Source organism: Podarcis gaigeae (genome assembly GCF_964106915.1).
Source record: "Podarcis gaigeae genome assembly, chromosome: 13".
NCBI lineage: Eukaryota > Metazoa > Chordata > Lepidosauria > Squamata > Lacertidae > Podarcis > Podarcis gaigeae.
In genome coordinates, this window is record NC_139689.1 from 44,423,194 (window position 1) to 44,438,235 (window position 15,042).

At 44.8% G+C, this 15,042-nt stretch overlaps 2 protein-coding genes across 3 annotated transcripts in view; both read right to left on the bottom strand.

Annotated features, from left to right (window-relative positions):
• LOC310830103 (putative protein PTGES3L) overlaps nucleotides 1-3,887 on the bottom strand; it is a 280,219-nt gene extending 276,332 nt beyond the window's left edge. For both annotated transcript variants that reach the window (XM_083709675.1, XM_083709671.1), the window contains exon 1: nucleotides 3,847-3,887. In XM_083709675.1, coding sequence (XP_083565801.1) covers nucleotides 3,847-3,878 — 32 coding nt within the window. In that variant the 5' untranslated portion in view covers nucleotides 3,879-3,887. The remainder of the gene's footprint in view (nucleotides 1-3,846) is intronic.
• Nucleotides 1-15,042, bottom strand: part of BRCA1 (BRCA1 DNA repair associated) — a 54,527-nt gene that overhangs the window by 25,216 nt on the left and 14,269 nt on the right. Inside the window, exons 8-12 of the mRNA XM_083708953.1 lie at nucleotides 14,615-14,663; nucleotides 9,124-9,251; nucleotides 5,584-8,763; nucleotides 4,494-4,582; nucleotides 1,285-1,444 (exon numbers count right to left, since the gene is read on the bottom strand). Coding sequence (XP_083565079.1) covers nucleotides 1,285-1,444; nucleotides 4,494-4,582; nucleotides 5,584-8,763; nucleotides 9,124-9,251; nucleotides 14,615-14,663 — 3,606 coding nt within the window. The remainder of the gene's footprint in view (nucleotides 1-1,284; nucleotides 1,445-4,493; nucleotides 4,583-5,583; nucleotides 8,764-9,123; nucleotides 9,252-14,614; nucleotides 14,664-15,042) is intronic.

Genomic DNA, 15,042 nt, shown 5'->3' on the forward strand with positions numbered 1-15,042 from the left:
GCCTTGCTGCAAACTTGGAACTGCAAAGGTATGCACCAATGACCAGACATATCTCCTCCAGCAATGCTCTCTCTCAGAAAGCAACCGTGTAGCAAGACAGCACTGCCAACAAGAGTCAGCCAGGATACTCTCTGGGATCTGAATGTTGCTGGAAGACTGAACTAGGACTAACATTCCCAGGGCCATTTGACTGAGGAAGCCAGGGACAGCCTCCTCTCAAGGCCTAATTTATTGAAAGGACACAAAGAGGAATCTGTGTCGATGCAGGGACTTGGTTCTGACAATATAAAACTTGAAGGTCTGGCAGTGACCAGTGCAAACTGGTCCAGTTCAAGGGGCATGGTTGGATGAGAATAGGAAGAATGAAGGCAGGATGGGTTCCTGAATCTTGTGAAAACAGAGTTGATTTTTTAACTAAAAGCTGGATCTATATTGAGGACTTGGTGGAAGATGCACAATTCACCTTCCGCTAGAAGAACTCCCAGTTCCAGTACTGCATGCAGAGGTATCCGTCATGAGAGTGGCACTAAAACAAATAGTTGCACATTGCTAGAACAATGTGAACAATGTGATTAGTTCCCTCTCCTCCCCTATGCTGCGCCAAATCTGCTCTGCATCCCCAGAACAAATTCAGGGGAGGGAGCACAGGGGAGGGGAGGAGAAGCAGAGATTGTTTTGTTGTGCACTCGGAAATCCTTGTGCTAATGGAACAACCTGCTTAATGCTACGTTGACTACAACCCAGTCTTTAAAGTGAGAACTTTAAGTCAAAGTGTGGTCCAGTCAGAACTTTCAAAACATTGTAAGTATTCAGGTGGACACTTGATGCAATGAAGGATTGACAGGAGAGGCAGCTCTCATGAATCTGCAGTGTGCGGGTGAGTGCCCTGTGAGCTGCAACCTGAGCCATCAACGTGCTCCTCTTGTGCAGCTTCCTAGCCTTCCTGAGAGAAGCTCACTCCCTTTACCCTCATTCTAGCTATCCCTCAGCAGGGCCTAACAACAGAGTATGTGTGTGGCAATGGTGGAGAATGGTAGTTCAATGTTATCTCCTATTCAAAGTAGCTTGTTAGCAAAGTCAGCTGCTGGCAAGAGTAATTAACTTAGGTTCAGCATCTCTTTGTGTCAGTAGCTTATGACTTTTACAATGAAAATCATAATGCAATATTTGAAAATAGAAAATAAGACACAGGTCTATTTCAAGGTGTTTGATAAGAAGTAGGAAAGCATTCTTAATACCCAGGCAATCTTCCTGAGAAAAAATAGAAGGGACTGCATTGCTTACCCCTTGCTGATTTTGTCTGTCCTCCAGTGAAATCACCTTCCTCACCAGGAAGCAGTGATCCTTCACGGACAGCACTCTGGCTTCCCTGTTTGAGAACTGCTTCAAGAATAGCCATCTTCTGCTGGAGTTTCTTTAAGCTGTTTTGCATGGCATTTTTTTGCTGCAGACGAGAGAACAGAACACCGGATTTGCCCATGATAAATTATCTCTTTTCAGTGAAGAGAGAGTATCCTTGCATCCCATCTAAGGCAACGTTGTAGTGCAATACAAAGGTGTAAGCAAGGGCACAGAGAAGTTCGATGGGGAAAAGAAGAGAAAAGGACACCCTCAGTGCTCAATTTATTCTGACTGAAAGCCCTGGGAGTCTCTCGCAGCCTGACCACAAGCAGTGAAACAACCATACCTGGGTGAGTAGGACACTGATACCAATATCCACTAAAGCAGGCATAGGGCAAACCTGGCCCTCCAGATGTTTTGGGACTACAACTCCCATCATCCCTAGCTAACAGTACCAGTGGTCAGGGATGATGGGGATTGTAGTCCCAAAACATCTGGAGGGCCGAGTTTTCCTATGCCTGCACTAAAGAGAATGAACATATCATGGTAAGAGCAATATTATTTTCTCCTTCCATGAAGGAGTCCTATAGCAACCCATGTGGTGCCTTCTAGATCAGGGCAGTCCAATGTGTTGCCTGAGGATCACATGCGACCCTCAATGCTTTTTTTGCCTTTAGCAACACTGGATGCCTCCCTCTCCCACAGCCTTCCAAAAGCCAGTTAAGCAAGGTGCTGGGCTTTGGGAAGGAGGCATGAGGGCTCTGACAGGGTCCTAAGGTCCTCCTACCTCCTTCCCAAAGCCCAGTTAGCATTTTCCCAGCTTTGGGAAGGAGGTGGGAGGGCTCTAGGACCCTGTCAGAGCCTCATACTTCCTTCCCAAAGCCCAGCACCTCACTTACCCGGTTTCTAGAAGGCAGTGCAAGGGGACTGGGGGAGTGTGCGCATCAAATGTTGGCCTCTTCTCCCCACCCCCCACCACCAATAGGTTTCGTGTCAAAGTACTCTTGTGGCCCACTTGGTATGAAAAGTTTGACTGGCATGTTCTAGATATTGCTGGACTCCCAATTTCCAGATCATTGTCCATCCTAGCAAACTGATAGGATTTGGGAGTCCAACATTTGGAGGGCATCATATTGGCTACCTTGTTCTCAATGTTCTTGTGCTCCTCCCTTTCATGTCCTTCACCAAAGCTAGTTTGATGCCAGCCAAAATAGTTCCCTTGTATGTCTCTTTTATTATAATAAAGACCTCCCCTCCACAGTGGACTTTTCCCATTGAACCGGTGGTGGCTGGAGGAGGCACCCTTCTTGTGACTCAAACCACATTCTAGCTGCTTCCCAAAGATCCACGAGGGCAGCATGGAGCACAGCCAGTTTTATGATGTTCTGACTTCCTTTTGTACCATTATAATTCAGAAAGCATGGTGGGGGGAGAAGAGAACCTTCAGAAGCTTAAGGTAAAAAAACAGAATAGGAATAGAGCTTTAATGAAGACTTGTTGTATCAGAGCAGGACGTTTTAGGACTAGGAGGAGTTCCTTCTACTTGAGAAGAGCAGGCAAACTTAATGAGAGCAAAAACCTTGACTAGAGTTAGCAGGAGGAGTAAGCCACACAAGGATACCCTCCTCAGCTGAAGGAGAAAGGTTTGCAGCACTGGGAAATTTCTCTTTCGTACATAAGTCAGCTTGCTGAATGCATGCAGAAGTACACATTACAATTGCAGCAGTTGCAACGGAGCTGGTAGCAGAAATCTTATTGAAATATTTCTGTAAAAGAACTTTATTGCAGGCTTTTTGCTAGCAACGCCCCACCCCCCAGCAGTAGCAACTATCACTGGCTCCGTTCTTTCCCTTCTGCAGGAGTAGGAGTGGGACAATGCTTCATGCCCAGTGAAGGAGAGGAAGGAGATTCATCCCCCTCTTCTGCCCACCACATGAGAGAAGGAAGCCAGCGGGGTTCCCAAGCACCTGCTGCTGAGCAAAACGCCACAAAGAAGTTCTTTCTGGTGCCTCCCACAGCAGCACTAGGGATTTTGAAAGGTGGGCTGCCCTTGAAGATGATCCAGAGGCTGCTGCCAATGCAGAATGTGGTTGCTAAGCACAGCACTGGCTGCAAGTGAGCTACAAGGCCCAATTCAATGTGTTAGTAAGTAGCTTATGAAGCCCGAAATGGCTTGGGGCCCAAGTATCCCAAAAAACACCTCCCCCCATATAAACCAACTCAGGCCCTACAATCAGCAGATAAGGCCTTGTTGGTGGTGCCACCACTGGAAACTGACCTATGACAGGGCCTTTTCAGTAGCGGTTCCCCATTTGTGGAATGCCTACTCTGGTGAGGAAGGGACGTGGGTGGTGCTGTGGGTTAAACCACAGAGCCTAGGACTCGCCGATCAGAAGGTTGACGGTATGAATCCCCGTGACAGGGTGAGCTCCTGTTGCTCGGTCCCTGCTCCTGCCAGCCTAGCAGTTCGAAAGCACATCAAAGTGCAAGTAGATAAATAGGTACCGCTCCGGCAGGAAGGTAAACGGCATTTCCATGCACTGCTCTGGTTCGCCAGAAGCGGCTTAGTCATGCTGGCCACATGAACCGGAAGCTGTACGCCGGCTCCCTCGGCCAGTAAAGCGAGATGAGCGCCACAACCCCAGAGTCTGTCACGACTGGACCTAATGGCCAGGGGTCCCTTTACCTTTACTTTACCCTAGTGAGAAGCACCCACCTCCAACATTAACTTTGAAAACATTCCTATCCACCATGTATTTGGTGGCTGAAAAATACTATTCCTGGCAACCCAAAGATCATTGGATGAAATAATGTTACTAATGGTAACGTAAAATGCTTTAAACTGTTTTAGAATGCTTTTTAAAAAAAAAGTGGATGTGCTTGCCACCTATGGCACCATTGGGAGGAAGAATGAGTTATGAAACAAACAATAAATAACATGGATTGATTCTAGCTCATTAATCCATGCTGGTCCAAGCAGCTCTTAAAGGCCTCCAGTGACAAAGGTTCAACCATGTTCCCAGTATGACATGTGGTTCCTTTATACCACTAGCTTTCCAAGACTTCTCTCCTCCCAAGATCTTATCCTCCCTTGCTGCAGCTTGTCTGCGTTAGTCCTTCACAGCCATGCCTGAAACTGCACCATTTCATACCTGTGTGGTGAGAATCTCACTCTGGAAAGATAGGCCTGATGAATCTCCCAAGCAGCTAGCTTCACTGTCATAGTCCAAGGTCTCTTCACCTTCAAAAGACAAGAAGCCTGTTTCTCATACAAAATATTGGAGAGCATACGGAGATAATTCCCAGGCAAGGCTTCTTATTTATTGATACAAAGATGTGCCCAACATACCACCCCCAGAAAGGAAGAGGGGAGCTTTGGCTGAAAGAACAAGAAGGAACGGAGAAGGTTAGGAAAGCTTCCTACAAAATCACAGCCTGGGTTCAAAGCATGCAGTTAAGATACAGTGACAGGGCTGGAGAAATATTTCAAATTCCTAGGTGCCAGGGACAAATATTTATGCACCCAGGATTATTCAATGTTAGGCACTGAGAACACTGAATATATATGAACAGTACATGGAGGTTAACCCTTACCTCAACAGCTTCAACCATCACTGAAAATTGCTCGCCACGCCCTCCATGCAACAATTAAGCTTTTAAAAAATTTTCTATTGTCACCAATGGAAGATTTTTTTAAAAACCACATAATACAGGAGGGCAGGGTGACAAGTACAGGCTGAATAGACGAGTATCACCAGAGGTTTCCCATCTTACCCATCCCTGTTGTAAAAGGTCTAAGGGCCAATTTATACTTTATTCAGCACTATAGGCATACTGGTGACTGCAGTAGTGAATATTAAAAATGTCTGGTATGTGCATCTCCTCTCTGTATTCAGAAAACCCAGGAGAGGGGCAATAGTGTAATGTAAACACACTTACGGGGGGACGGACGGACAAGAACCTCCATTTCAGTTAGCATTTAAAATGCAATATGAAGACTTCCAAGTGAAACAGGATTCTTCCTTAAACTGGATGTATCAAAAGAGGTACCATCGCCTCCTTAGCTGTTTCTATATATGGGCCTATGGCTTGCAGACACAAGATAACTCATAAAACAGTACACTGTAGTGTAGAAACACCTCATTTTCAGCTGAACTGGTAATAAGAGGCAAAAGGGAGAGGATTCAATATGACGGTAGGGGATTCAAAATAGCATAAATTTTAAATATCATATATTCGTACCTAAATTGAATTCTGAATCCACTTGTTCTTGCTGTTCATCTTTCTGTTGTCCAGCATCTTTTGAGACTTCATCCCTGGGCTGAGTGGCTTTTTTATTCCCGCTAAGACTTTCCAGATTTTCTCTAGAAGTGGGCGCTGGAGTTAAGTGTCTTGAGTCATGAGGCCTGCTGCGGAAATCCTCAGCTGTGTGTGACTGGGAGGAAAAGAGCTTCATAGAGCACTCTGAATCCTGACTTGGACAGACATGCTCATCTTTGGTTTCTACATTACATTTGTTGCTGCTCTTCAGCGCTGGCATCCCTCCCAATGTCTTTTTCTTTTTCAATGGTTCTAGCGGTGTGCTTGCCGATTTACCAAATATCAGTGCCTGAAAAGATGGCAACTCTTCATCTTCACTAGAATCTTCCTCCGAGGATGGCAGCTTCCGTGCCCATCTCTGCTGTGTGCGAACGAGGCCTTTTTGGCTCAGCCTGGAACTTCTTCTGTTGCCACTACCCAGGTCTCCCTTAAGTGGGGTTCGCTCGTCTGTGCCAGGAGACATGGCCAAGCTATCACTCCTCTCTATTTCCCCAAGGTTAGGTGAGCCCTCTATGCTTCTGATGACAGGGCCTAGCAAGCCCTCTGGTGTCTCCGAGGACACCTCAAAGCCATGGTACTCCTCCTCAGCGCACTGTTCCAAATTATTACTGTGAACCAAGCACTTAGGAGTGCCTGTATTGCAATTATTGGTTGCTTCTTCTGTGTCACTATGCAGTTGCTTTTGTTCCATGGGGCTATTCTTTCCACCATGGACGCCACTGAATTCAGAATGTGGTAGCTGACAAATTACAGGACATGGCTCCATGAATTCTGGCTGAGAGTTTAATGCCAGCCCTTTGTTTTTAGTGCTTTCAGATTCTGCATCTTCAGAGTTGTTTATACTAGAATGGGTCTCATTAATGACGCTTAAACTGGTGCTGTGGATGATGACATTTCTCCAGACATTTGGGCTTCCACTGCTGCTGCTGTTATTTGAGTTTGCAACTTCTCCCCTAATTTGAGGGGACATACTCTTTTCAGTTACTGGCTTTTGACTTTGCTGGGGACTGTCTGGATTCTTGGTGGCTAATTGATCTGGTGTGGATGGATGATCTGGGAACGCAGTTTGTGAGGCAAGCTGGGGATGCTCAGTTCTCCTCTCATGATCAGGGAAACCAGGAGCACAAGATGCCAGACATTGGACAGAGCTGTTCACCTCACAGGCAACAGCATCTCTTCTCTCCTCACAAAATTTATCGATGCAAGTTGATTTCTTCAAACAGTCAACCTTGCCATCTTCCCCCAAGCCAAGGCGTGTCCCTTTTTGAATTTCTGCAGCAGATTCCTTTACTGGATGCAACAAGAATGACTGGCGTTTGCAGCCATTGAATATCTTCTGCATGAAATTTGTATCCAGTTCACTGTCCTCAGTTTCTGAGTTCAGCTCCAAAGTTCCTGCAGCTTCATCATTTGTTTCAGGGGGTTTACAGCCTCTCATCATATCCCCTGTGCAAAACTCATCGCCCTCTAGTTTCTGGGTACATAACACATTCTTCTCCGTCTGGTGTGCTACTGTGAGATGTTTGTCCTCAGAAGTGTTTTGCTCCACCTCTGGAGAAGCAAAATGCAGAAGTGAGCTGCTGTCCTGGGAACTTGCACTGGGAACAATGCAACAAGGACTGCTGCCCTCTGTGGTTTGTTCAACACCTACCTGAGGAGAAGCTGGAGGGTTAGCACAAGCTCTACTTGCATCCCCTTCCACGTCCATCAGGCTGGTATCTGACAAAGACAGGCCCTTTTGGAGCCTGCCCTGCAACACACTGGGGTAATTTTCTGCTATGGAAGGCGTTGGCGTGTTTTCTTCATAAGACCACCTACGCTTCTTTGTTTCTCTCTTATCCAACTGTTTCCTTCCTCGCTTTACTGGCTCACTTCTCCTCCAGGCGTCTTCTGTCGACAACTGAAGCCTTCTGCTCCGTCTGACTTGCACCTGGCCTGTGCCAACTTCCCTTAACTGATCATTAGTCTGTATCTTTGCCTTCTCAGGGGACCTGGAGCCTCTGTCCATCATTAACTGCAATTCGCCAACAGGCTTGATTAATTGTCTACGTATCTTGCTCAAAGTGTTACTTTTCTTCTTTAGATGGTTAAGGTTTGATTCTGGCGATTTCTGGCATATACTCTGAGATGGTGCATTTAAATCAGTTTCCAAAACAGACAGCCCTTCCTTGACAGGAAATTCAGTCGGCAGCTCAACTTCCTTTTGATCTGCCACAGGGCTATTATCTACAAGAGCAGGAGCTTGGCCACCTTCTTCCAATGCAGTATCTTCATCTCCACCAGGCCTCCTACTATTTACTTCCACATCTTGCCTCCTAATGAAGTCATCTGGCAGCAGTTCTGATGTGGCCTTCCTCTTTCGTGATAATCTTTTTACAGGTGCATCACAGGATTCTGTATTCATACCAATGCCTTCCTTTGCTTGGATACAAACTGTTTCCCTCTTATTCCAAAGAGGGGTTGATTTGCGTTTCCTCTTGTATGTTCTCCCAAATAGTTTATCCTCAACTTTAGAGGTAACTGGTTTGGGCAAAGACCTGTCACCTTCACATTCCACTGTGAAGACTTTCTGGTATCCAATCTGTTCAGTCTTCTGAGAGACCAGAGAGTCTCCATCTGACAAGTCTGGATCTTGATCCACCTCCTGTGTGTGAGTATCTTGCAGGGATCTTGGAGAAAGACCCTCCTTGCTTTTAGACAGCCATGCTTTGACTTTCTGGATGCTCCGCATCAGTTTCTTCCCAGAGACTTGACTCAGAGGACGTTCAGGGGAAGTTTGTGACTGCAGTAGCTGTTCCTCATTTTCACACAGGACATGTTTATTTCCAGAAGGCAGCCCCGTATTAACATTTCCTGCATCATGCCCAGCCTGTTCATCTGCAGTGGGCTTTGTGGCTTCATCAGCCAATTGTGCCATATTGAGTAAAGAGCAAGAACCACCCTCTGGCATGGAATTGGAGTTCCTGTCATGTTTATGCAGGCAGGGATCTGGAGAAGACAAACCCTGACTCTTTTCCACAGTAGCATTCTTCTCAGGAATTTCTAACTTTCCAATGCTGGCTCCTTCTGTGTTTCCAAGTTCTTCCAAATAATCACATACACCTGAAAATAGAAAAGTTTATAAATGGGATTGGCTTGCCTCTTACACCAGCTACCTTTCTCAACTGCTGCCTTTCCTCACCACCAATTAAGCTAGTCCAAGCCTGCCACCACTCTCTTAGGAACCGAGTTCCTGGTTGAGCTCCCCAGAAGGGAGGCTATTTCTTTGAGAAGTGAGTTGTGGTCAGACGCTGGGACTCCCTGTGAGAATGCAGCAAGTCGTAAAACTCAGGCCCAAGAAAAGAGTGCTAGCTGAATTTCACAAGACATAAGTAAAACCCCCCAGAGTGGTGAACTGAGCCCGCATGATGCCTAGGCATTTGGATTCTTATTTCAGGTGCCATCGAGAGAAAATCCTCATACCTAGGATATTTAATGGTGTCTCATCTTCAGCACTCAGCTCAGAAAACTCCATGTGAAAAGGGCTTGGGCTTTCATTCTTGGCACACCCTTCATCACCTCGAGCTGGATAATTACATCTTAAACTCACACTGTGAAGAAGAAGAATGAAACAAGAATGCCCAGGTGACCAAATGATGAACTGCAAACAACCTCTTAAAACCAAGTTCCTGCCATTAGGGTTTACAACCCCAGTACAGGGGTTCAGGGAAATAAGGACAGGAAAGAACAAACCCTTCAAAGTGCTCACATTATTATCCAAAGTCTTAAAATTAGGCCTCAGATATGTGAAAGACCACTTCCTTCCCTGCAGACACTTGTTAAGATCATCAGAGGAGGCAGAAGAGGACTTTCTCTGTGAGAGTTCCCAAGTTATTGAATGCCCTCCCCCCAAATATGAATCTGGCACCTTCATTATGTAGCTTTCACTGCATGCTGAAGACGCATCTCTCTATCCTAGCCTTTGACACTCAAGATATATATAGTTTACGACCTGTCCTTTTCTTTTGATTGTATTTATTTTAAACTATAAAGTTGTGTCTTAAATTGCTGTACAGCATCCTAGGACCTTGTGAAGGGCAAGTAAAAAATTCAATAAATAAATTCTAATCACAATGCCTCTATACTGTGTCCATACTTCATGCACACACACCCGCCCCATTCTTCCAATTTGTTTCAGGAAATCCAGAAGTGAGGAAAGATGGACAACAGAAGGTGGGAATGACATATGGCATCTCCCAAGCAACTACAGCTGTTTCACTGGGTACCAGGATTTCTGTAACCAATTAAGAGCTGGCAAGAGTTGCTCTCCTTGGCCCATCCCTTTTAAATTTCCAATAATACAGCTGTTGGATGAACCAGGCACCATGCAGTTGACCCATCTTCCATGACATGATGGTCATCTAAAGAAGTCTTGAGGCAGATGCCAACTAAGCACAGGAACAAAGAAGTGGGAAAAGGAACTCTACTCGTTCCAAGCTCTGGCATATCTCTCCTGTTGCATCTGAGAAGACCAGCTGACACACAAGACAACTTGCCTGAAGCCCAGTGAGTGGCCCAGGCTGTAGTTCCTTCACCCTCTCAATTCAGATGTGTGTCATAAATGCTGCAGGCTAAGCTATAAATTAACAGTTATGACCAGAATCCATTGCTCCTTTTAACATGCTACTTGGAGAAGTAGTGAGAAATGTATCTCCTTTTTTCCTACTCTCTTTCTAAACTGTGGTCAGTGGGCCATTTTTTTATTTATTTTTTGAGAGGTATGAGAGCTCTATTGTGCTGTAGTAAACTGTATGTGCCTGGTAAAAGGCTGGTCCTCTTTTAGCTTTGTTGGTTTTAGGGTGAATTTGGTTGCTTTTATGATACGCCACAAAATTTTGATATATTGGCTGCTTGCGTGGGGAGAGTTTATTTGTGACCAAAGCAGAGGTGGATAAGCTATGGGTCTCCTAGGTTATTGGGCTACTCCTCCCATCAGCCTCAATCAGCATGCCCAATAGTCAGCCACAGGTTAGCCACACCTGGGCTAAAGTGTGCATTATCCTTTGACATCCCTGACTATTAAAAGATTTTTTTCTAGCATAGGAATATATTGATCTGGTGTTTATGAATTTTGTATAGCTATGCAACTACCCCCACTGAGTGTCAAAGAAAAGATGTTAAAGATTAATGCACAGCACCAACAACAGTGGCAAAAAAGAAAAGTAAAAAATCCACTAAAACACTTCAGCAGGGAGAGACAGTAGCAAAGGTCTCACTGACTAGAGCTGCAACTGCAAAGTCTGACCTTGCTACAATGAGACAAGCTACTGTAGAATAACTTGTGCATTGCAGAACTGGATTTGTGTGGCTCTGATCTTTATTCACAAGCCATGGGAGCAACAGAGTCCAATTCTAATCCTCAACGGGAACAAGATAGCCATAAGAAGCACATGCAGCCCTGTTATCCTTCACAAATTGACCCTGTTAGAGCAAATCAGCATGACACGTTCAGTCCTCTCACAATGACACTCTAAATTTCCCACCCAGTCACCTGCCTATTTTCGGCGATCAACCCTTGGCCATGTCCACAAGGTTCTCTGATGGCCACTTGCTCCATTGCCTCCTTTGGAGAGGCAATGGAGAGCCAGTGTGGTGTAGTGGTTGAGAGCGGTAGTCTCGTAATCTGGTGAACCGGGTTGGCTTCCCTGCTCCTCCACATGCAGCTGCTGGGTGACCTTGGGCCAGTCACACTTCTCAGAAGTCTCTCAGCCCCACTCACCTCACAGAGTGTTTGTTGTGGGGGAGGAAGGGAAAGGAGAATGTTAGCCCTTTGAGACTCCTTAAGGCGGGATATCAAATCCAAACTCTTCTTCTTCTTCTTCTTCTTCTTCTTCTTCTTCTTCTTCTTCTTCTTCTTCTTCTTTTTCAGTTCCCTTCCTGTTCCACCTACATTTTTTCCTTGCCTCCGTCTTCTCCACCCAATCTTCCTTCACGTCAGGTGCGCCAACTCTATGGGGCTGAGGCTTCTACAGACCCCCCCCCAAAAAAAATGCCTGCTGCGATGGGGCTCAGCCCCCATAATTTTAAGGGGGCAGAGGAGGCCTGGCGGGAAGTCACTGCGCAGCATCTCCCAAAGCTGTGCCGCCTGGCAGGCGACTGTCGCAACGGGAGGTGGTCTGGTTGGCCTCTCCCAATGTGATAATCATCACACATGTGACGGCTACAACTAAGCACCTGTGCTTCAGGTACTAGTTTCTGAACTCAGTGCCCCTTTTTTCATCATTTTGCCACTGGACCCTTTCTCCAATGCAGATGTAATTCCCACACAAGCAAATAACAGGTGACAGTGAGATAGTATTTTGATTTTTTTAGCCTATAAAGCTGTGCTTCTCAAACTTGGACCCCCAGCTGTTGTTGGACTACAACTCCCACCAACCCTCACCACTGGTCCTGCTAGCTAGAGATGATGGGAGTTGTAGTCCAACAACAGCTGGGGACCCAAGTTTGAGAAACACTGCATAACAGATAAACTCCTGGAAGGTGAGCAAGTAGCTCTCTCTCAACCTACCACCCCCAAACCAAGGGTTGGATCCAGAGTAAGTTAACTGTACTTAGGTTCCATAGATTCAATGGGAACCAAGCACAGCAAGAGAAGAGTCCCTGTGAAAAGGCCACAATTACTACATTTCTTGTTAAGTACAAGGAACGATGGCAGAGATAGCGTATGCAGTGCATTCCAGTGTTCTGAACTATAACTCCCATGATCCAGGACCACTGACCATGCTTATTGGGCTGATGGGAGTTGCAGTCTAAAATTTATGGAGGGCACCATGTTGAGTACCTCTGTATTATGGGATAGCCACTACATTTCTATTCAGCATCTGAGGGGGAAAGGAAAGAGATAAACTTCCTTTACAGCAACAGCTCCATTGCTCCAACGAAAAGCACCAACGAAAAAATTCTGTAAAGGTCTATCTGTTTAGACAATCAGGCAGAGGGAGATTTAATTAAAGTTAGTTGCAACTCGAGACACCTCAGGTCAATTGAGTTCCAGTGCCTCCTCAGAGCCCCTTCCAGCCCAAATTCAGTGTTCAACTGCTTGCAGGAGCCTTGTGCTTCATTGAGTTGCATGCAAACATGTTGCAATTTTAAATATTTATAATTCAATTTAAAAACACATTTTTACATAAAAGCAGGGCATTTATATACTTAGCAAAAAAGGCATACTATTCAAATTAGGCTTCCCAGATTTGTAGATCTGGACAAGGCAACCCTATTATGCCTCAGATTAAAGCAAGGAAGATTAATGCAAAAGTTTAAATTGCACTAAAGCGTAGAAGTAGTAAGAAAGGGAAGAACAGTCGCAAGTGTGGAGCTTTTTTAAGGTAGCCTTTAAATGGTTTCTCCCTCCTGCACTATTGTGAGTAGAACTTATGGTTCAAAGATGGTGGCCTGAAATATAATGTATTTGGTACTTTCCCTTTGAATTCTGCATTCCCCTTCACACAACTCCTGAAACGAGCAGAGCAAGGAACAAACAACTGATGGGCAGCAGGGTCTGCACTGGCCCTATTTTTCCTTTGTGAGCAACCCCAGATGTGTGTCCAGTGGTGGTCTTTGCTTTGCACCATGAAACTTAAAATTACAAAGTGAATTTATTATGGCATGAGTTTTCATATGTAAGACTGATTCACCAGATGCATGGTTAAACAGCACAGTTTCATCCTCAAAAGGCTCTAAACTGGATGGAAAACTAAATATATAAAATGATACATAATTCATATTGAGAACAGATGTCTGCTTTCCTTGGCCCAGAGTACTGGGGGGGGGGTGTCATTCATATAGTACACAAAATCCTATTTATGTTCTATCATGAGTTTGACCAAAAGAGTTTGACCAAAAGAGCCCTGTTGAGGATTAAAAAAATCTCAAAGACAAATAGACCAAATTCACTTGCAACAAACCATAGTTTGTTACAAGCACAGGGAGCAGGATGCCAACACTTGTGTGTAAGAGAAGACTTAATGCTTCGGTTCCTGGTTAAGTACAAACCATTGTTTGTTGCTTGCTCTGAATGAAAAACGGTGGTTTGTTCAAACCAAAATTTGTTAGCAAGGCATGTAATCACACAAATAACACCCTGCCTTGTTGTGACAAACTGTCTTGAACAAATCAGCATTTGTTTAAGTTGAGCCAAAGCAGTAACTATGCTTTGTTCCTAACAATAAATGGAAGCTTTAAATCTCCTCCCCTCATATGAGGCCAAGGTTCACTGATATAAGAACAAACTATTTTTTAACATGTCTAAACTGGGTCAAACAGAAACACCCCCAGGAGCTGCTCCACTGCACTGGGGATTCAGCAGAGGCAGTTTAAAACCTTGCACTGAACAAGTAGTTGTGATTAAGCAAGTACATGCTATCTATTATTATTTTTTTGCCATTTATAATTAACTTAGTGCCATCTTCTGAGCCCTAGATATAAGTGCAGATTAGAACAATAAATTTATTAAAAATCTACTTCACAGGTTCTGGGTCTTCAAAATAAACTAGAAGTCAATAGCCAGTTGTCCCTGGGCTGAAACAAGCTTTCTGAAAAATACCAGCCTGTACCCTGTCACCTTTCCTTCTATTCACATATCGATAAAGAACCCAGAGAATAGGAGGTGGAGGAACAGTAAACATTCCACACACAAAATGTAAGCACTCAGCAGAGAGAAGACCAAGAAACAGCCATTGCAGAACACTTATCTTCATAGGATGCTACAGAGTAACAAGGCATGAGAGTTGTTTTTTCCTCTTACCTGTACTGCACAGCTGCAATTCACAGATCCAGAGGGCCATAAGCACTACTAAGTATTAAAGGAACATCTGCAAAGCATGGTAGTGTACCACCCCCAAGATGCAGCAGGGGGGGGGGAATGAATACTGTAAACAAAAAGGTACTGACAATTTAAATTGATGGCGCTACTCACCATCTGATTGTATCTGTCTTCTTAAATGCATCTTCAGAAGAGTCTGATCCTTAAATGCACAATGTTTACTATTATAATTTTGACAAAAAGGGGATTCAAAAACCACAATTAGCATTGCTGGCTAAGGTTTAGCAGGATCGTAGCCACTCTGTGCAGAACCTTTCCCTCAAATATTCCGTAAAATCCAGGTTGACTGAATCAGCAATACAGCTCATAGAAACATTTAAATAAAATATATATGCTGGCAGGCAGTCCACTGGAATGTGAACAGTGTACCTGGATTAGGGCCCAGAAAGTTAAGTTTGGGCAGGATTTGGTCTTGGGAAACCAAGGCAGAGAGCTGGCTTGCATGCCACAATAAGCAATAAACCATGGCTTCCTCTGAGCAAGCATCACCCTTCTTTGCACTAGACCTGCCTAGAACAGGA